General features: G+C 48.2%; 1 protein-coding gene across 9 annotated transcripts in view; it reads left to right on the top strand.

The window, feature by feature from the left end:
• LOC108933838 (voltage-dependent L-type calcium channel subunit alpha-1D-like) overlaps positions 1–16,470 on the top strand; it is a 43,969-nt gene extending 27,499 nt beyond the window's left edge. For 4 of the 9 annotated variants that reach the window (XM_029251720.1, XM_029251719.1, XM_029251724.1 and 1 more), the window contains exons 30-48: positions 560–643; positions 4,478–4,510; positions 5,239–5,367; positions 5,822–5,887; positions 6,015–6,106; positions 6,268–6,427; positions 6,545–6,672; positions 7,029–7,125; positions 7,207–7,309; positions 7,476–7,577; positions 9,921–10,054; positions 11,492–11,608; positions 12,165–12,529; positions 13,407–13,433; positions 13,889–14,020; positions 14,224–14,327; positions 14,722–14,843; positions 14,947–15,264; positions 15,411–16,470. In XM_029251720.1, coding sequence (XP_029107553.1) covers positions 560–643; positions 4,478–4,510; positions 5,239–5,367; positions 5,822–5,887; positions 6,015–6,106; positions 6,268–6,427; positions 6,545–6,672; positions 7,029–7,125; positions 7,207–7,309; positions 7,476–7,577; positions 9,921–10,054; positions 11,492–11,608; positions 12,165–12,529; positions 13,407–13,433; positions 13,889–14,020; positions 14,224–14,327; positions 14,722–14,843; positions 14,947–15,264; positions 15,411–15,713 — 2,616 coding nt within the window. In that variant the 3' untranslated portion in view covers positions 15,714–16,470. The remainder of the gene's footprint in view (positions 1–559; positions 644–4,477; positions 4,511–5,238; positions 5,368–5,821; positions 5,888–6,014; positions 6,107–6,267; positions 6,428–6,544; positions 6,673–7,028; positions 7,126–7,206; positions 7,310–7,475; positions 7,578–9,920; positions 10,055–11,491; positions 11,609–12,164; positions 12,530–13,406; positions 13,434–13,888; positions 14,021–14,223; positions 14,328–14,721; positions 14,844–14,946; positions 15,265–15,410) is intronic. The other 5 variants (XM_029251722.1, XM_029251725.1, XM_029251726.1 and 2 more) reach the window with 2 other exon arrangements.
• Positions 16,471–19,969: the final 3,499 nt, after the last annotated feature.

Here is a 19,969-nt window from a genome sequence, read left to right on the forward strand (position 1 = left end):
TTACCCTGAACTGCTCCAGCAAAATTACCACGCTGTACTGATGACTGTACAGCAAAATAACTGTAGGTTTACTGAGGGGAAGTTGCTCAGACTGCCGAATACATGTAAAGGAAACGTGAACTGAGTGCCATTTCATGGTGCTGTTTGCACGGTGTCGGTTGCCTGGAAACGTGTCTGTGACCCCTGTGGGCCACGCTGTCTGTGTGGTCGTCTTCTGGTGATACTCAGGGTTATTTTGGGGACGCCTGGAACGTGTTTGATGCCCTGGTGGTCATTGGCAGCATCGTAGACATCGTGCTCAGTGAGATAGATGTGAGTATGGCTGCTGTCTCCGTGTGCCTCTCCTGCCTGGTCCTCGTCCCTGAGTCCCTGTCCTTGTCCTTGTTCCTGTCCCCGTCCTCTCCATGTGGGCCTCTTGCTGTGGCCTTGTGTAAGGCTGCTGGGTGGACACACTTGTCACAGGACCAGGCCCATGGTGATACTGGAGCTCTTACAGTGTCACTATGTCTCTCTTCCTCTTCCTCTTCCTTCTCCTGCTGCTGCTGCTGCTCTTCTTCAGCACTATTTCACTGATGCATGGAACACTTTCGATGCCTTAATCGTGGTGGGCAGCGTCGTTGACATTGCCATCACCGAAGTCAATGTAAGTAGGACTTTCTCTCTTTCTCTCAGTGTTGGTCTTTTGCTTCACCGCAGTAAATTTTACTGACTTTACTGACACTGTGACGCTTCGGCATCTTCTGTGCTAAACTGCGTGTGTGTGTTTTGTGATACTTATGTCTCGTTTCATAATTAATCTAACATTCTTCCATCAGGTGTGCAGTCGTCTTGGAACAACAGACATCGTTCATCTAAGCATTTACATGTAACCACGATTTCGCGTGCACACACATACACACACTGAAAACTTATGTCCACAGAAACACGGGTCCCTTCAGCACTGTGTGGACAGGTGGTGATGTTTCCTAATTTTTCAAATGTGTTGTCACTCAGGTTGAGCACCAGATTGTTGCACCTGTTTGTATGTCACAGGTTGTGTGTGTGTGGAGGCACTGCAGCCCTGAGCTCTGTGTGTCAGTTATATGTCTAATCACGGTTCCCAATAATTCTTTTCCCTAGAAAATTGTCGAGGCAAGTATAACAATTGTGTGTGTGTGTGTGTGAGAGTGAGTGGAAGAGAGAGAAGGTTGCTGTACCACACTGACAGAAACAAATTACCTGGTCGTCTGGATCAAAACCTTGTCTTTGTGAATTGTGATTTTGATCCATTTGGAGTTGCAGTCCACAGCAAGGGGTAATTAATAAGAAATTATATTGATCTTGATATTGTCATGATATTGATTTTGAAATAAACATGGAATGAAGGAACGACGGTGTGACAGGTCTGTCTCACAGTGAGGGCAGCAGGTACCGTAGTGCTTAGAGCTGCTGCCTTTTGACCCACAAGGTTCGAATCCCACCTCTAGCTGTAGTACCCTTGAGCAAGGTACTTACCCTGAAGTCCCCTAGTAAAATTACTACATTATATAATTGGGTAAATAATTATAAGCCTGTAGCCGGTACAATGTAAGTCTCTTTGGAGGAAAGAATCAGATAAATGAGTAACTTCAATTGATTCCTTCACTACATGTCACACATTTAGGGTCAAACAGCCATGAAGAGACTGACGAAATGATTTTCTTACCTCACAAAAGCCAAAATGCACAGACCCACCAGCACCATCTTTTCAGGAGTGTAGTGACCTTCTCCCTGGATGACTGTGTGAGCCACAGTGCTGTTTGTGTGTGCAGTGTGTCTCAGTCATCATTTGCAGTCCATGCTGCGTATGCAGTTTGAGCAATAAATGTCAATGGGGAGAAGTGAGTTGCTGAGCAGCACGTCTCCTCCACTGACTCCGTGTGTGTGTGTGTGTGTGTGTGTGTGTGTGTGTTTGTGCGCCCTCATTCACAGACATACAATGACAGGGTCTGACACTGCAGTGCTGCTGTTCTTTGTTGTCAAAAAAGGTTTGTGAACTATGCAGAGTTGTCCGGATTTCTGCATGAATGGCTTCTAAAGGGTGAGATAAATGTGACGGACACATCAGACTGCAAAAGTAGCACACACACACACACACACACACACACACACACACACACACACACACACACACAGTTCTCATGTGCTCTGAAATGTAAATGATGGGCCCATGCTGGGCTTCAGCACATCTGTGACGAAGGGTGAGGGAACCAGTCTATGGGAGTCCCCACTGGGGCAGTGAACCTCCAGCACCTCGCTGTCACCTCTTCTTGGCTGCAGAGTCCCTTTTCCTTCGAGGTACACACTTTGTCACTTGTCGTCCTTCGACTCTTTCAGCAACATGTGCAGTAAAGGCACAGGCGTGTGTGTGCTGTTTCTCTAATCATGCTATCTTGAGCTGTCATCACATAGATGAAGATCACGTCACATTTTAGGAGCCTTTCATGCAAAAAGGCAGAGCGTCCCAAACACTGCACAAGTGTTCAGAGCTCTAGCCCTGTACTTGTGTGTCTCAGTGACGTGTGTCTGTGTTGATTGACATTCACCATAATGGGCTGTGGCCCCAGTGCCCCATGGCACCCCTAATCTCTGCCTCATGTCACCCCCCACTGCATCCTGCCCCCACAGATGGCTCTGGGTCACCCGCTCCACAACGCTCCGGTCAGTCCCCTGTAGCCGCTCGTGTGCGTTTGACTTTCATCGCCTCTCAGCTCCTCCTGCTTTCAGGCACAATGCGTCCGGATTTCAGAGCTGGTGTGTGTGTGTGTGTGTGTGTGTGTGTGTGTGTGTGTGTGTGTGTGTGTGTGTGTGTGTGTGTGTGCGCGCGTCTCACTGAACAACTCTCCATTCTCAGTGGGCTAGCAGAAAGATCTGCATTCCATAACATGCAGTTGACATATAGCACCTGAATCCTTTGAATGCCGATTGAAGACGACGCGCGCGGAAGGAAGACGGGCACAGCTGGGAATCTTACAGGCCAGTGGAGCTCACTCTTTAGGTTCCATCTTCCAGACTTTTCCATCTCAGGGAAGCAGTAGATCCAGCCTGCGGCACATAGATACTCAGCAGAAGGTCCCTGCAGACCAGGTGGACTAAAGAGATGGACGTGAACTTCTGCTCTAGCGGGAATACCGGTGATGAGCATCTCTGCCTCTGGACGTCCTGTGCTCTTTTAATGGGAATACCTGTCTGTGCTTTGTTCTGTTTCCTGCTGTTAGCCCGGGTAGCTCAGGGCGGAACTCAGGTGTAGGGAGCAGGTGTGTAGACCTCAGTCAGGTGCATGGACCTGCCAGCTCCTGCAGCTCTCTGTGTTTGTCTCTCATCTGTCCAGTCTTCTCGCTCTGCTCTCCTTTGGCCCTTCTCTGTCTCCTGACCACGTTTTCCACTTTCCTCCCTTGGGCTTTTCACCTCTCGCCTCTGTCTCTGTTTCATGATGATCCTCATTTTGATCTTTCGGCTTTCTTTCCTTGTCTCTGTCTGCTCCTCTGTCGTGTGTACTCGTTGTCTACTGTAACTGCATGGGTTGCTGCAATGCAAGAACGAAGCCAAAAGCTGCCCATGTCCCACATGTCTTGCTGGAGTGCTTGCGTGCCCAATCTGATGCCGACGCATGTTCCATTGGTGCTGTAGCTGTTTGACGGAAGCTCTCTGAGTCCGGACAAGGCTTTGTGCTCATCACCATGCCATCTGAAGGGCTGTGAGTGTCCAGAAGCTCAAACAGGACAGCAAGGAGGGAGTTTCAGGATTGTATGTCCTGCCTTCTAAGCCAGCTTTGTGTTTGTATTTGGCTCCTAACCATCTCTAACTTTTCAGTTCCAGTTTATTTTTCATGTTTCCTGTCTAACAACTCTTTATACCTGTGCTTTTAAGCGTGGTCCTGTTTTATGTACAGAGCGCTGTTAATGCTGCTGCCACTGGTGTATAGTGTGACGGTAGCCAAGGACCTCAGTGATGAGGTCACAAGTTCTACCATCCTGATCACCATCGTGCTGTGGATGTTGGCCATCTGAATTTCTGCGATTATTTGTACTTTCACTGGACACACTGAGAGTGGAAGGTGCTCTCACTGTACTCTCAGGTATATGTGGAAGATGGACATGATGGAGATACACGCCAGTGGAAATATTTACATCAGGAGAGAAAGGATGTTTTGCATTGAGGGGTGTTTCCCACTTGACCCGTCGTAAACACAGCAAAGAGGTTGTGACGGTGTGTGTGCCGAAACACGTTCAGTGTAGTTACTAATCGTACAAAAACCTGTCTGAGCTGTGCGTCAGCTGGGCCCCCTGGTCATCATACCACATCACGGTGGGACATGTGCCAGTGTTTGGCCATTGCTCTTCAAGGAGACACCGCTCTAATCCTGCTGTGCTGTAACTTGTGCTGTAACTTCTCTTAGAGCTGGACATGTTTGGTGAGCTTGTGTACGAGGCATTAATGCAGCTCTTTGGTTTTAAAGCCCACAGAGGCTCCCCAGGTGGATGAGTCTGGGGTAAGACGCTCGGCTCCCTGGGGGCTCCTGCCCCATCTCTACTCTGCTTTCTGTTGTTCTCTGTTAGCTACTGGAATCTGTCACCTCTTATATCCTCACTTGTTTGTCGGTCTTTCTTTGGCTTTCGTTTCCTTTGGTTTTTCTGTTTGTTTGCTTTCCACGTTGAGGTTTTAGTTGTGTTTCTGGGTCTGAAGGAGGGTGTCCCGCAACGTTGTCACCCCATCCAGTTGGTCAGCAGTGTGGACAGCTCCTCACGCCGGCTGCATGATCGGGAGCTGCGTCCCACTCTAACTCCGCATGCGCCACTCTGGACAGAGGAAGCCATGCTGGGGCTGAGACATGACTCCCTGTATGTCCTGGGGCCCGGCATGCTTCCTCACGCTCCTGTCCTCCCCCAGCGACTCGCTCTTAAGTGCAGCGCCTGGCAGTGCTTCAGACCAAACCCACAAATGACTCCTTCTGTACATATCTGTAATTTGATCCCGAAAACATAACCACACACATCAATACAGCTAGACGTGCTGAGGTACGAGGCTAAGAATTCCTGTCAGACTAGTTGAGTGGCCGTAGCCCAGGTAAGGTCAGCGCCATGCCAGAGGGTGGCCAGCAGTGGGGCCTCTCTCAGCGAGACTGGCCTCAGCTGCTGGGGTCTTTATGGAAGCACTGCCGGCACTCTGTGCGCAAAGTCACCCCCACCCGGTGCGCTCATGAAGCCTTGTCATCCGCAGAACACGGAGGACAGCGCCAGAATCTCCATCACCTTCTTCCGTCTCTTCCGAGTCATGCGATTGGTGAAGCTGCTCAGCAGGGGAGAAGGCATTCGTACTCTCCTCTGGACCTTCATCAAGTCCTTCCAGGTGAACCTTAGCGTCACATTATTGGTCTGAGGTTTAGGACACTGGATACATAAATGTTTTTATTTCCTGTTATTTCAAATTTATTTTATCATACTTGGGAGGTGTGGTGAGTTTGGTCGGGTCCCGCTCTCTGGTGAGTCTGGGGTTTGAGTCCTGCTTGGGGTGACTTTTGACGGGCTTGGTGTCCTGTCCTGGGTGTGTCCCCTCCCCCTCAGCCCTGCACCCTGTGTTGCTGGGTTAGGCTCTGGCTCGCCGCGACACCGCTCGGGATAAGTGGTTTCAGTCTCTGTGTGTGTGCGATTAACATGCTTTAAAAATTATATAAGTATAGAATTTTTAAATTATTTGTTAGTATTATAGAATTTTTTGTTTATTATAGATACATCCAAGATTTGTATATAACTTGTGTTTTAGAGACTGACTGCCTTGGCCTCTGTGGTATGTTCGCTTCCAGGCTCTGCCATACGTCGCTCTCCTCATCGCCATGCTTTTCTTCATCTACGCCGTCATTGGGATGCAGGTCTGTACACCTCTGCTCATTAGACACTGTATTGCACACATGATTTTAAAGTGAGTTGTGTTCATCTGAACGTTTCACATGTCTGAAGATGATGAGGACAGGTGAGCAGACGCTGGGTATTTTGCAGATGTTCGGAAAGATCGCCATGGTTGACGGAACACACATCAACCGGAACAACAATTTCCAGACTTTCCCACAGGCTGTTTTGCTGCTCTTCAGGTCAGTGGCATTTGCTTCCATTGCAGCCTGGTGTCATGTGTGGTCCAATGTGTGACACCTGTATGAGTGTATGGTCCTGTGTGTATGAGGTGCTCTATGGCACACCCGTGACTGTGTGTGGCCGTTTGCGTGATGCCTGTCGATTGGCCCCGTGTCCTCAGGTGTGCCACAGGTGAAGCGTGGCAAGAGATCATGCTGGCTTGCATGCCTGGGAAGCTGTGTGACCCCGAGTCAGACTACAACCCTGGCGAGGAGAAGAGTTGCGGCAGCGGTTTCGCCATAGTCTATTTCATCACCTTCTACATGCTGTGTGCCTTCCTGGTGTGTCCCCCTCGAACCGTACCACACACACAATATATGCATACGACATTAAAGAATCATAGAAACACAGATGTTAAGTGCCTTGTTGTTAACTTGTGCATGTTGCATTTTTTTTAGATAATTAACTTGTTTGTGGCTGTCATCATGGACAACTTTGACTATCTGACACGTGATTGGTCTATTCTTGGTCCCCATCACTTGGATGAGTTTAAGAGGATATGGTCAGAGTATGACCCAGAGGCCAAGTAAGTGTATGGGGACAATGCTTACAGGGAGGGAGATGGGGCAGCTCCGCAAGCAGTGGGATACAGACGGCAGTAGGAATTGACAGTGGGAGACGGATGGGAGCAGGAGATGGACGGCAGTAGGAATTGACAATGGGAGACAGGCGGCAGTATGAATCAAAAGTGGGAGATGGACGGCAGTAGGAATCGTCAGTGGGAAACGGGCGGCAGCAGGAGATGGATGGCAGTAGGAATCAACAGCAGGAGAAGGACGGCACTAGGAATCGACAGCGGGAGACGGACGACAGTAGGAATCAACAGCAAGAACGCACCAGCGTCCTCATGTTTAACCCATCTCTTTGTGTCCTGCTGTCCAGGGGCCGGATCAAGCATCTGGATGTGGTGACACTGCTGCGCCGCATACAGCCCCCGCTGGGCTTCGGTAAACTGTGTCCTCACAGAGTTGCCTGCAAGGTAAACACACGTGCACGCACACACACACACACACAAAACTTGTCAGTGTGTTGTGTGTCTAAGCCCTGCTTTGTATTGCAGAGGCTTGTAGCGATGAACATGCCGCTCAACAGCGATGGCACCGTCATGTTCAACGCAACACTGTTTGCGTTGGTGCGCACGGCCCTCAAGATTAAGACCGAGGGTGAGACACACCTGCTGTGAAACCTGCTTCTCAGAACATATTCATTTTCCAGTGCGGACAAATCCGTTATTGGTCACAGTTTACTAACTGTTTACCTGTAGTGCACCAGTAACGAGTGAAATGTGGCCCAGCAGAGCGCATGAGGAGATGCGTTTGTATCCTGCAGGAAACCTGGAGCAGGCCAATGAAGAGCTGCGCGCTGTCATCAAGAAGATATGGAAACGTACAAGCATGAAGCTTCTGGACCAAGTGGTTCCCCCAGCTGGCGGTCAGTCTCCTTGCTCCACGGCCACTCACTGGGCCAAACGTGCACGCACACAGACATACAGTTGCTGAAAAGGCTTTGAGACTGAGGGTAGCCGTTTTCCAGACCGGCAGCTCAGTGCCCTGGGACAGTGGACACACTATATTCTTACCTTGATTTATGTGCTTATATTAGGAATTAGGAATTACACCTGCATATTTTCAGTAATCAATAACTATTCATAATCAATTAGCAGTTTTTTAACCTATAATGACACGTAGCTGTCGTCCATTTTACAGTGTGCAATGCAGCCCAGTAATAGACTGCATCCCAGTGGTGTGACACTCCAGCACAGAGACTGCGTACTGCGTTGTACGTATGTGCTGTGCTGTGCCGTGCCGTACGAACACGCGTGTCCGCGTGAGGGCCGTCTCCGAAAGCTTGCATGGCCAGTCATTCTTGTCCACACTAAACTTTGTCTTTCTGCTTGAGCTTTTCTGCAGCTTCCGTTGTCTGCGCCTAGTCTGAGTGCGGCCGAATATTCTGAAGCAGTTCTGTTTTAGGGTGGTGGCATGGAACTGGCGTCGCCTCTCGCCTATCTCTGTCCCCGCCACTTTACTAAGGCAACATGGACCCTGCTTCAGATCAACCCCTTCCTCGCGTCGCTTGTTGCATGGGCTCCCTGGAGGGTAGAGGCAGTGCCCTCTGGGTACTGTGCGTGTACACCCTGTCTGAGTGCAGTTAACACGTTCTCCTTCGTAACCAGTTCAAAGTGGATTGAACTGTAGGCCAAGGGTGCTACAGAGTGTCTACATGAGGGTACACAGCTTCTTCTCAGATATGGAAGTTCAAATAGGTCCTGGAGGTGCATGTGGATCAAGTGACGGCACACTGCTCAGCCAGAGGTGATGAGATAGCAATGTGGAATAGCAGAACACGGTAAGGCCCGTGTCCTTGTACAGGGCAGTAAGGTCATTTCCATGTTTCTGTGTGACTCTGGATGAGTGAGTGCTGTGTGACAGTGCCTCTCTCAGCTTTGCTCGCAGGTATACACGTGCTTTGTTCATGTCCACAATGAAAGAAAATGTGAATCCCCCCCAACTTAAGTTCATGAGCATAATGGGCTCTTTGGAACTGTTTGTACAGCAAATTCACATAAATGACTGTTACTGACTGAAAAATGTAGTTTTTAAAAATTCCAACCATTGGTGACGTGACAGTGCTAGATTATTGCCCAAATCGGGACGAACAAGGAAGAACGATGGAATGTGGCTGCATGTCGTGTGCGTGCAAACTTGCCATCAGCTAAATGAATAATGTAAATGTATGTGGGACACCCTTGACCTAAAATGTTTACAGAACTAATGAGCTATAATGGCAGTGATAACGATGATGATGATGATGATGATGATATTCATTAGTCTAAGAACTGCAAAGTCACTGAAGGAAACAACAAGGTAAACACTTGGGTTCAAGTCCATGTCATTCTTACTTAACTGTTTTTCCAATGTGCTCCTGAAACTACAAAAGTAACCATTTGAAGGCTTAACCTCTCTTTGTGGATTTTAAAAAAGGGATTTTGATCCTTTCCTTCTACTTAGCATCCTATTTCTGCTTTTCACACCTCCATCTGCAACTTGGGGATCGAGGGTTGAGGGGCCAGTCTGCTTTGTGCTGGTCTCAATTTTTTGTCCTGTTTCATAGTGTTTTATAGCCAAGTGTAGCTCATCTATTGTACAGTGTTCCACTTGGAGAACAAGTCTCCAATTGAGTCATGTAAGACACACACACACACACACACACACACAGGGATTATTGAGAGTTGGTCACACCAAGGTAAATACAATTGAATATATTCACTGTCTCATGGATGAGCTTTGTCTTCATCTTCGGCCAGGTGCTCGTCCACTAATGTGTCATCCTCAGTTACATGTGAATGAGCACTAGACCAGTGTGCTGTTTTGTTTCTCACACTTAATACCGAATAAACAGACAGCCAGGCTGGGCATTTCGTCACCTGTCACTTGTATGAAAATTGGAAAAACACAACTCCATTTTCATGGCCATTTTGTTCCTTTGATGTAGAAGTTGTTCTCCAAAGATGATATGTTCTGCACTTTTCCAGTTCTTGAGAACTTGAGAAAGAAGTGATTCCCATCCTGGCAGGCTGTACGCTGAAAGCCCACTTGTCTCACCCAGTCTCTGGCAGCGTGGCAGAGCTCCAGTACACTGATGGAACACTGACTGCAAAATCATTGATGATACATTGATGGTAGCACGGTTACAGCTCACCGGCGTTAGGCTGGTATGGGCACCTGAGGGCCATGGTGCTCACAGAGCGAGGGTTTGTGTGGTCTGTCCATTCAGATGATGAGGTGACCGTGGGGAAGTTCTATGCCACCTTCCTGATACAGGACTACTTTAGGAAATTCAAGAAACGCAAAGAGGAAGGCTTGGTGGGTGTGCACGCATCTCAGAACAACACGGCCATCGCTCTGCAGGTAAGAGGCAGGCTTCTGCCTTTGTGCTCCTTGTGCTGTTTTCTCCCCAGATTCCCTCCTGTGCCATTCGTACCTCTCCTTGTGAAGAGCTCTGTGGGCATTCGCTACTTCCTGCAGCTGCTGATCTAATTTAAAGGAGAAATAAGTTGTTCCCTTTTGCACACTATGTGCTGAGCAGAACTCAGGCAAAGACATCTTAGGCTGAGAAGGACTGAACGGAAGCTGCACCCAGTAACACCCAGTTAGTTACTGGTCAGGCGTAGCCACTAGTTCACAGTGTGTAGCTGGTACACTTATCCGCCGTTCGACTGAATTTGTTCTTGAAAATGGACCACATTTTGCAAAACTTGCAAAACTATATAATTTAATGACTTTTTCAGTTATTTCTTGAGGAGAAATTCCAGTTCATTCCAAGCTCAAAGTCATTCTAATTTATGCCTCATCTCATATGGGGGGAAAAAAGCTGAGGCCTTCATCTTTAAATATTTTTATTTGGTTTTATTTTGTTTGCACTGTAAATAAATGTAGAAATTAGTTCTACATAGTTCACTGGGAGACCAAATAGTGGGGGATGAGTGTATATCCTTTAGGGTATGGTGACTGTATAGCCACTATCCACATCTTTTGAAAAAGGGATTGGCACTGTGTATTTTACACATTTTAGGCTGTTCTTGAGGACGATCGCATGCCATTAACCCTCTACTGGTGGCTAGTGAAGGTCACGTATGGTGGACAGCGTGCAAACAGGGTGTGGATTTCAGTCGGGACCAGGCTGTTTTTGTGCAAAGCATGAATATTGTATGTGTTCCAATGAGCCCAGTGGTACTTTTGTTGTATGAAAACTATAGTGGAAATATCTATCTATCTATCTCATGTAACATCCACATATTTATAAAGACACATGGCTCCAATATCCAGTTAAAAATTCCATCTTTTTTCTCCCTGTTCAAAAAAATCATTTCCGTTGTTGCATTCATAAACACACCAGTATTATTAGAACTTGCACTGGCACCGAACCCTGCCTGTATGAATGCTCAATTGAGTTAAACGTACTCCGTGTGTATGAACTGAAGGGCACAACAGCAGAGCTCCACTTGGAGACTTCAGTTGAAAATGGTCCAGTCACATGTTTACCATTTACTATATACCATGCCATTCAGCTTTACTGTATGGTTCACATTGCACAAAGTGGAAGCTGTGTTGTTTGTTTACACGGAAGCTCCTTATTTGTTTGTGGTTCATTGGACCCACAAACAGCGGTGCAGTCACGCTCCAAGCTGACTGGGCCACTAAGTGCTCCACTGTAAGGATTCGACACGCGGCTGGAAGGATGCTGCTTGCCTGTAGTTGACTTTTGCACTCTCGGCGGTTATGTGTTGGGCGTGGACAGACCTTTGAGATGCCCTTTCTCAGCTCACGTCTTCTCATTGGCTGCAGGCTGGGCTCCGCACGCTACATGATATCGGGCCAGAAATTCGAAGAGCAATATCATGTGACCTGCAAGACGAGGAGCTTATAGACTTTATTCCTGAGGAGGACGAGGAGTTTTACAGGGTAAACAGTCATGTTTATACCTTTCCCAGTAACAAGGAAGAGCATACAGAGAGAGAATGACAGCAGCACATTTCTTTCTCCAGAATGTTTGCAAAGTGAACTTTCATATTTATAACATCAAGTGCTATGAGGAAGGTCAGGTGGGTTTATGTCCATTTGCTCCAAGGGTTTAATTACCTCATTTTGGTAGAAAACCAGGAGATCCCAATGAACATAAATACAAAAGCCTACTTCCTTCTCCCATTTCCAGGTTTGCTCTTTTATTTTGTTGATTTGGTGTTTTTGTTATACTAGTTTAAGTAGCTTTTTGCATAAATGAAGAAGCAGTGCAAGGAGGTCCATTTTAAACATGCCACGTGCCATTAATTCTGCTTTTAACCCTTCTGCTCATTGTAACGCAATATCTCCCAAGCATGTGAACAGCTGAAGTCCAGGCTAGGGTGGTGCAGCTCTTGTGCTTCAGTGGGTTGCCTGCCTCTGGTTTCAGCTCTGTGCCTCACCTGTCATGAGAGGTGTTGGTCCATTCTGTCAATTTGACTCAATCTTTTGCTTACAGCGAAATGGTGGACTTTTTGGCAATCACATCAATCATATCAATGGGGATCACAGGAGCTCCTTACATCAGACCAATGCTACCCAGCGCCCACTGCAGGTCCACCCACCACCACACTATGCCTACATGGAGCACCCTGTGGGCAGACTGGGCAGGATGAGCCATGCCCTCTCCCACAACCACCACCACCATCACAACACGTACCACAAGTCACCGAAGTCCACTAACATCAACCTCAACAATGCCAACATACCTAATGGGAAGCATCATGGCTACTACGAGTATGCTCCTTCAAATGGCTACCCTGGAAGCCACAGCTCCTACTACCCAGGGGACTACGACAAGCCCAGGAACCCCCACATCCAAAGGTACCAAATGCAGATGCAGTCGAGTCATTTATGTCATTGTCAGGCAAGTGGTTTTGTCTAGAGCCAATTACACACGGCAGCATTACTTCAGCATAGAGAACCATTCCTAGAGGTGTGAAGTGTCCTGGACTATGCTGAACTCATGACCAGCTCCACCTATTACTTGCCCAGGACACAGTCTATTCCACAAGTGACAAACACCAGGTCAATATCTAAAAAAATAAAGGCCTCCCTTTATAAAAAGTGCAGTTTGTTCCTCAGCCACAAAAGTTTCAGACATTTTTCACTAAGCATGCAAAATCCCTGCCTTATCTTTTAAATATTTGAGTTTTATCACTTCAAGTGCTAAACGAGGTAATAGTTAAGGTAATAGGTAAGGTTTTCCTTTGCCTTTTCATCTTACTTCTATTAAACTTTCTTCAAAACATTTTTGCTTTAGGCCTTATTTTTATGATTGATAATGGTGTTACACTATGATAAAGTGACGTGAGATTTGAGAGGTACTTGCAAGCGGCTCAATGCTACAAGATTACTCAGATGTGCAAGAGAAGCTTCACATTTCTTGTGTGACTTGATAGCCTGCAGATGTGAGTATATGAAATGTACTTGTAAACATGAGTTGCCATAATATGAGCATTTGTGTAATGCAAGGGAAAATTCTATATTTTATGTCTTTCCAAAGCTCTAATCTCTTATACCTGCCGACATGCAGTGAAAACCATCCCTCCATATATAAGAATTCAGTATTAAAAAAAAAAAAAAAGAAAACTACTGAATGATTATATATGTCAGACTGAACCTTGTTTTCATTGTTTTTCCTTATCCTTCTTTTAACCAAGTAACTTTCTCTCAACCGTTTCTCTGCCTTCTGGAATAGGACACGCTACTATGAGACCTATATTAGGTATGTCTGCTGAAGCACATGCATAAAGCATTTTATTGTCATTCCTAAGCAGTTAAAAGAAGATCCTTATTCAGGGTGGTGGTGAGCAGTCACTTGTTCCCTCCAGTAATCCATTTCAGTTGAATCTTTGTGTGATGAGCCAATCAGGAATGGTGAATGTGTACCTATTACCCAAAAATGGGGGCAGGGGGTCACAGTGAAGCTCCACAGGACCTTAGCCAGTGCATGGGTTTAAAGAGTGGTACTGCTGTTGACAGTGAACAATGGACTGCAGCTTTAACCTCAAAGTGAGCCACTACAAACTACATGCTGGCTGTACCTTTGTGCACAGTAGCTGTATTATGGTGCCCCCTGGAGGTCTTCATCTGCATGGCAATGCATGACACAACAGCCCCAGCCTTGATGGCACAGGGCATGACCCTCCCCCATTTCTATGGGCTTCCCTCCACTCATAGAGCCCACGCAGGGGACGACCGACGGCCAACCATTCGCAGAGAGGATGACAACAGCGAGGATGACCGCTACTCTGGGGAGTACTACAGCGGAGACGAGTTCTATGAGAATGACAGCATGCTGTCAGGAGACAGGTAACATCACTGGAACCAGTGCATCTGAGATGCTGGCAGCATTGGTGAACAGCTAAAGAAATTCCTGAAGTCTCGGGGGAATTCTATATGGATACTAAAGTGGGCAGTAGTTTGCCAGTATGTTCTTACTTGGCAAGCAGAAGGGGTTTCAGAGGGACCCCAGACAAATATAGTAACCAAGATGTGGACTATGATACTCCTAGAGGCTACCATCACCTTGACGGTTACTATGACGATGACGAGCAGCCACTCTACCGTGACTCCAGAAGGTCACCAAAAAGACGACTTCTCCCCCCCACACCACAAGGTAAGGTACATACAAACACACATTGTCTGAAACCACTTCTCCTAAGCGGGATTGCGGCAAACCGGAGCTTAACCCGGAAATGGGGGGGCGACACCCAGGATGGGACGCCAGTCCGTCCCAAGGCACCCCAAGCGGGGACTCGAACCCCAGACCCGCCAGACAGCGGGACCTGGCCAAACCCGCTGCGCCACCACGCCCCCTCAAGCCACATACATCTCATTACATTTCTAGAGATTGAGAAATATTGTATCAAAATGTTAGGCCAAACCAAATGGGTGCTTAGTCAGCAGTTTATTGTGAGAGACACCTCAGTATTTTGTGGTTTCGGTGTGATGCACATTCTTTGTTGTGTGATTCCTGACTTGTGTCCTAACTGAAGGCCTCACGTTCTTAGCCAACAGACGGCCATCATTCAATTTTGAGTGTCTGCGCAGACAGAACAGCCAGGATGACCTCCCACGGTCCCCAGCATTCCACCAACGCACGGCGCTGCCTTTGCATCTGATGCAGCACCAGGTACTGCTAATGAACCCCAGCTCACACCTGTAATCTTCTAGGTGGTGCACCTGCTCACACTCAGAAGTCTGCGTTGTGCCTTCGTGTGTGTCCTGCTTGCTAGGTGATGGCTGTGGCTGGACTGGACTCCAACCGAGCCCAGAGACTCTCCCCAGCACGGTCGACACGTTCGTGGGCCACGCCTCCTGCCACTCCTCTTAGTAAGGACTGCTCGCCCTACTACACACCCCTGGTGCGGTTCGGCCGCCCGAGCCGAGGCAGCGCGAGCAGCCACCAGTCATCCATGCGCAAGAGTTCATGGTACACGGACGACACGGACCACCAGCACAAGATGTACGCACCAGTACACCTGCAGGTACCCACTGAGTACCGACCCCAGTACCACCAGAAGAGAGGCAGCGCCACAAGCCTGGTGGAGGCGGTGAGTCCTCGCGAACCACTTGTCATCTCCTTGTTCCTGCTCAATGACCGCCGATGAGTCGAGTGACTCGTGTGTGTGTGTGTGTGTGTGTGTGTGTGCGTGCACGTGTCATCTGAGTCACTCATTGCGACGCCTCTTCCCTTCAGGTGCTCATATCCGAGGGCCTGGGCAGGTATGCAAAGGATCCAAAGTTTGTTGCAGCGACAAAACACGAGATAGCAGATGCTTGCGAGATGACCATAGACGAGATGGAGAGCGCGGCGAGCCACCTGCTTAACGGCAGCCTGTCGCCGGGGGGCAGTGGCGACCTCTTCCCCATCCTGGGGCACAGGGAGTACGAGGTCCAGGACATCTCCCCTGGGTACAGCGACGAGGAGGTGGAGCACGAGGCACCCGGGAAGTACGAGGAGGACTTGGCTGACGAAATGATATGCATTACAACGTTGTAGCGGCAGCCCAGCCGATGACAGGAAGAGGAGAAGCGAAACACGGCACAAGCAGGCAACATGCATGCTGTCGCTCAGCTATCTACAGAAGTGCCTTTTTCTGACGGAGCGCGGAAGGCACCGGAAGGTGGACGAGAGAGCAGAGGTGCTCCGGCCCCAGCCGCATGCCTGCCCCCCGGCTGGGGGACCGTGCGTGTGGGTAGCGGTCGGTCGCACCGAAATGCATATCAGGCACAGCAGCGCAGGCATATCCCTGACGGAGAGGCAAACACCGAACTGCTATGTTACTTCCAAAACTGTGGCCAACAACACAAGAGACAGAAGCGCCCGATTACACAGATATCACTGTGTGACGCTAGTGCTGCCGCACCACACGCTACACGGCTACGCGGCTACACGGCTACGCGGCCGCAGCCCATGGAAGATTCCCACTGGACATACAGCATTTATGCACTAGCAGCCAGTTCTTCTGGAATTTTACAACAGCCTGTTTAATATTTCCTAGTAGATGAACTGTACAGTTACTGTAATATATTACCGGAAAGACTTTGTAAAGAGATCTTCTATATTTTGTAATTATGTACCGTACATAAAACAGCAATATGGTTCCTAATTAATGTTATATTTAAAAATAGATTGATGTTATTTTATGATGTACTGTACAACAGTTTTGCCTTTTCTTTTTAGCTTAAATGAACTCGATCTGTCTGCAAGTGTTTTTTCTAGGAAGTTACGTAAATATGAATATACTTTTGCACAAGTTATGCAAAATTATTGCTTTTAAATGTACTGCTGCATGTAGAGCAGCGCCAGGTTGAAGAAGGCCAACGGCACACCAAAGGGAGGCCCGAGCCACCTGCTCCCTCACTGACTCACTGTGCTTCTCACCTGTGTGTGTGTGTGTGTGTGTGTGTGTGTGTGTGTGTTTGGCCAAAGGGGCCCTTTGACTCATGCTGTTTTACCTTGTGAAATGTTTGTTACGTGTTTGTTGTACAGTGAGCGTGACTCATAGCATGTTTGACGCATGATGTTTTTCAGCTGTGTGTTTGACCTGCCTTTACTCCGACATGTGGCACACACACGTGGTCGTGTGTGACGCAAGCAGTGTGTGTTTATGTATTACACTCCTGACACGCGTTTGTCCGTTTTGCACACGCGTGCTTGCCTGTGGCATGACGTGTTCAGACATGCTTTCTGGCAGCTGTGTGTAAGCGTGACCCATGTCTGCGTGTGACTCATGTCGGGTTTGCCGTGAACCGTGTTCGGCAAACTCTGTGTGTGCGTGCGCGCGCGCATGAGTGCATTTGACTGCCATCTCACATGGCTGCGTGGCACAGAGGCGAGGGCATTTTGCATACCTTGTGCAGAACGAGGTGCGCAGGTGCATTTGGGCGACCGTGCTGCAGTCTGAGAGGAGGCGGAGCTCTAGCCGAACCCTCGGTGGGCCGCCCGCACGGTCCGTGCCTCCTCTCTGCTGACACAGGTTCTGAACTATCATTATTGATAACTCAAGTATTTCCCGAAGGCGAAAAGGACGCTCCTGGTTCCCAGCAGGGTGAGGAGGGAATCCGTTGCCCCTTCCTGCTCAGCTGTGCGCAGTATAGTAGTGCGGGCGAGCGAGGCGGCGCTCCGCACTTCTGGGACTCTTTGAAAGGTGTGACAGGTACATGCGCCTCACTACTGAACGAAAAAGCAATATTACCCCTCGCCCACTCTTTCCGCAGTCCTCTACACATACCTCCAAACAGCAGGGCCGGCAAGTGAGCGGTCGAGACGTGCGGCGGCACCCCTCCCTGCTCCGCACACGGGTCGCTAGGCCACTTGAGGCCGTTTGCTGAACATCGCTGATGACGAGGTGAACTCTGCTCAGCACAGACTGGAGGGTCTCACGCTCTCCACAAGGGGGTTCGCACCCCGCCGGACGTTGCACTGAAAGGGCTCCGATGCGTGTGTGAGGTGAGCGCGGTCTTTTGTACGTGTCCGAGCGGACCCCTCACAGCCGGGCACATTGTACTGTACGTAGCAAATACCGAGAATCGATAAATATGCATACTTTTCTAAACACTCGTAAATGGTGTGAAACTAAAGATGAAACTGAAACCGTTACTTTTACCTCATGTCAGGGAATCCTGAGGAAAAAAAACAAAGGGTTTCATTCTATACCAATGGTATTTAATTATTAGCACATAGCTGTATGTCTTTGCACAACATATTGTGTAGTGCTATTGTTTCTCCTTTTCTATACATTTGAGATCTATATGTAATTGGGTGCGCCGATTTTGTACTTCCCTGTGACTGTGTGTGCTGTAGTGGAATTACTCGTTGTGTGTGTGTGTGTGTGTCTGTGTGTCTGTGTGTGTCTGTCACTTTACGATGCTGGGATGCGCGGCAGCAAAGGAACGAGATGCACTGGTCTTTATCTCAGCTGTGAAACCAGTTTGCAGGTTGACAAATACCGTTTCTAAAAAGTCACGAAAGAGTTTACAGATACTCATCTGGTAATTTAAAGATTTTCATCACTTTATTAAAGCTATATAGTTGTAAAACGTATTTGAACATGCAATGAAAATATTAAAAATATGGAAAGATCTGTCGTCATTTATTCTACTTGAAAATATTTGCTCTTTAGTGTTTTTAATTGGTAAACACTTTTTTTCTTTGTAGCAGCTTACCACCTTCTTGGTTTTGTATAAGTAAATTCTTTTTGTTTTTTAATGTTTTTTTTTTTCATTTTATTCTGGCCTTGCTCTTAATCGATACTGAGATTATTTTCTAAAGATCATTACTGAATAAATTTAAACTGGACTTCAAAGTTTCCTTTGCGTGTACCAAATGTTTTCATTGTACCACGATGCATTATTATCCAACTACTTTATGAATAAAGCACGATAAATTGTGTATATATGGACAATTAGATTGTTTGACTTTGAAATGTTATGAATTTTTGTCGTTCTCTGTGTGCATTATCGTTAGCGAATATCAATCACCTACATGTCCTGTGTCCCTCGTTAGTTGGGGGGCTATTTCATGGGGGCCACACTGACAGTGAAAAAGTGAATCTGTACTTACAAACATGCCCAGTTTTAGGGAAGGAGACACGCTTGTGAAAAGTGAAAACGCAGAGCTCTGTGGAAAAGCCGCAAAGGAAATGGGCCGTGAGGCCGAACGGAAAAGGACCTCAAACGCAGCGCGGTCCTGTGACCGACGGCACGCAACCGTGGAGAGAGATCAGCTCTCCAGCTCTCTCTCTGGTTGCAGTGTTTGTCTCGAGCGGCCACAGCGGCTGCTCCCGTGACCGTAGAAGAGAACCGTGAAGCGTACAGAACTCACTATCTTTGTTTAAAGGAAGGGAAATAAAGTTTGGGGTCCCATGAACGCAGCGTGAACACGCCGTGAATCCAGGAACGCAGACCCTCCGCACCCATCACGTCTGAAGACAACTTGGAGAGACTGTGCTGGAGCTTAGGCGCTCGAGGGTTTCGCACCGCCTTACGTTTCCAGTTTCCTTACCAGCTATGAGGCAAGTTTTTGCATTCTCCGTTTGCAGGACGCCGACTTCCTCGTGGTCCCAAAGATCCGCATGAAGACTGCGGGTGGCAGAAAGTTTCGACATGCATCCCCTAAATCGTGCAGTTGTGGAGTGCCTACCATGGTAAAGCACACAAATTCTCTTTCTGCATTTAAAGTAACGTTTAAAACCCGCTGCTTCAACCTTGTATTTCAGTAATTGATCCTGATTGATGCCCTCGCAAGTGTTCTCTTTTCCCTCTCTTTCCCTGAAGAGCGGCGGCTCGTCAGCAAGGCCTGCAGTGGCGCCATCGTAGCGCTGCCCCCTGAGCACCCACCCACCGTCTGTATCTCACGGCTGCCAACCAGCACCGGCTCCCGGCTGCCAGCGACAAAGGGATCGGCAACCGTGGGCCTGGACAATGTCTCCAGCATCCTACAGCTCTAGCTTGACTCGACGTACTACACATATCTGCCCAGGTCCCTCGTCACCACAGTAGGATCCCCAGGAAGGGTGTGCAACCGCTGCGTCTTGTGCCACCAGAGGGTTACTTTTCTCCTCCTTTTTTGAAACCGGGCATTTTGTAGAACCATCGTGTATTCATGTTCATTGTTTGATACTAACTGAGCTCTTGACCGTCCAGAGATTGTCTGCTGAGTTCGGGGCGGATGAACAAGTCAGTCTTCTGCACCGCTAGCCGAGGCAGCGAGGCGGTGCGGCTCCGGTCAGTTCCTCTGAGGGATCGCTACTT

The sequence above is a fragment of the Scleropages formosus genome, chromosome 5, assembly GCF_900964775.1.
Source record: "Scleropages formosus chromosome 5, fSclFor1.1, whole genome shotgun sequence".
Lineage (NCBI taxonomy): Eukaryota > Metazoa > Chordata > Actinopteri > Osteoglossiformes > Osteoglossidae > Scleropages > Scleropages formosus.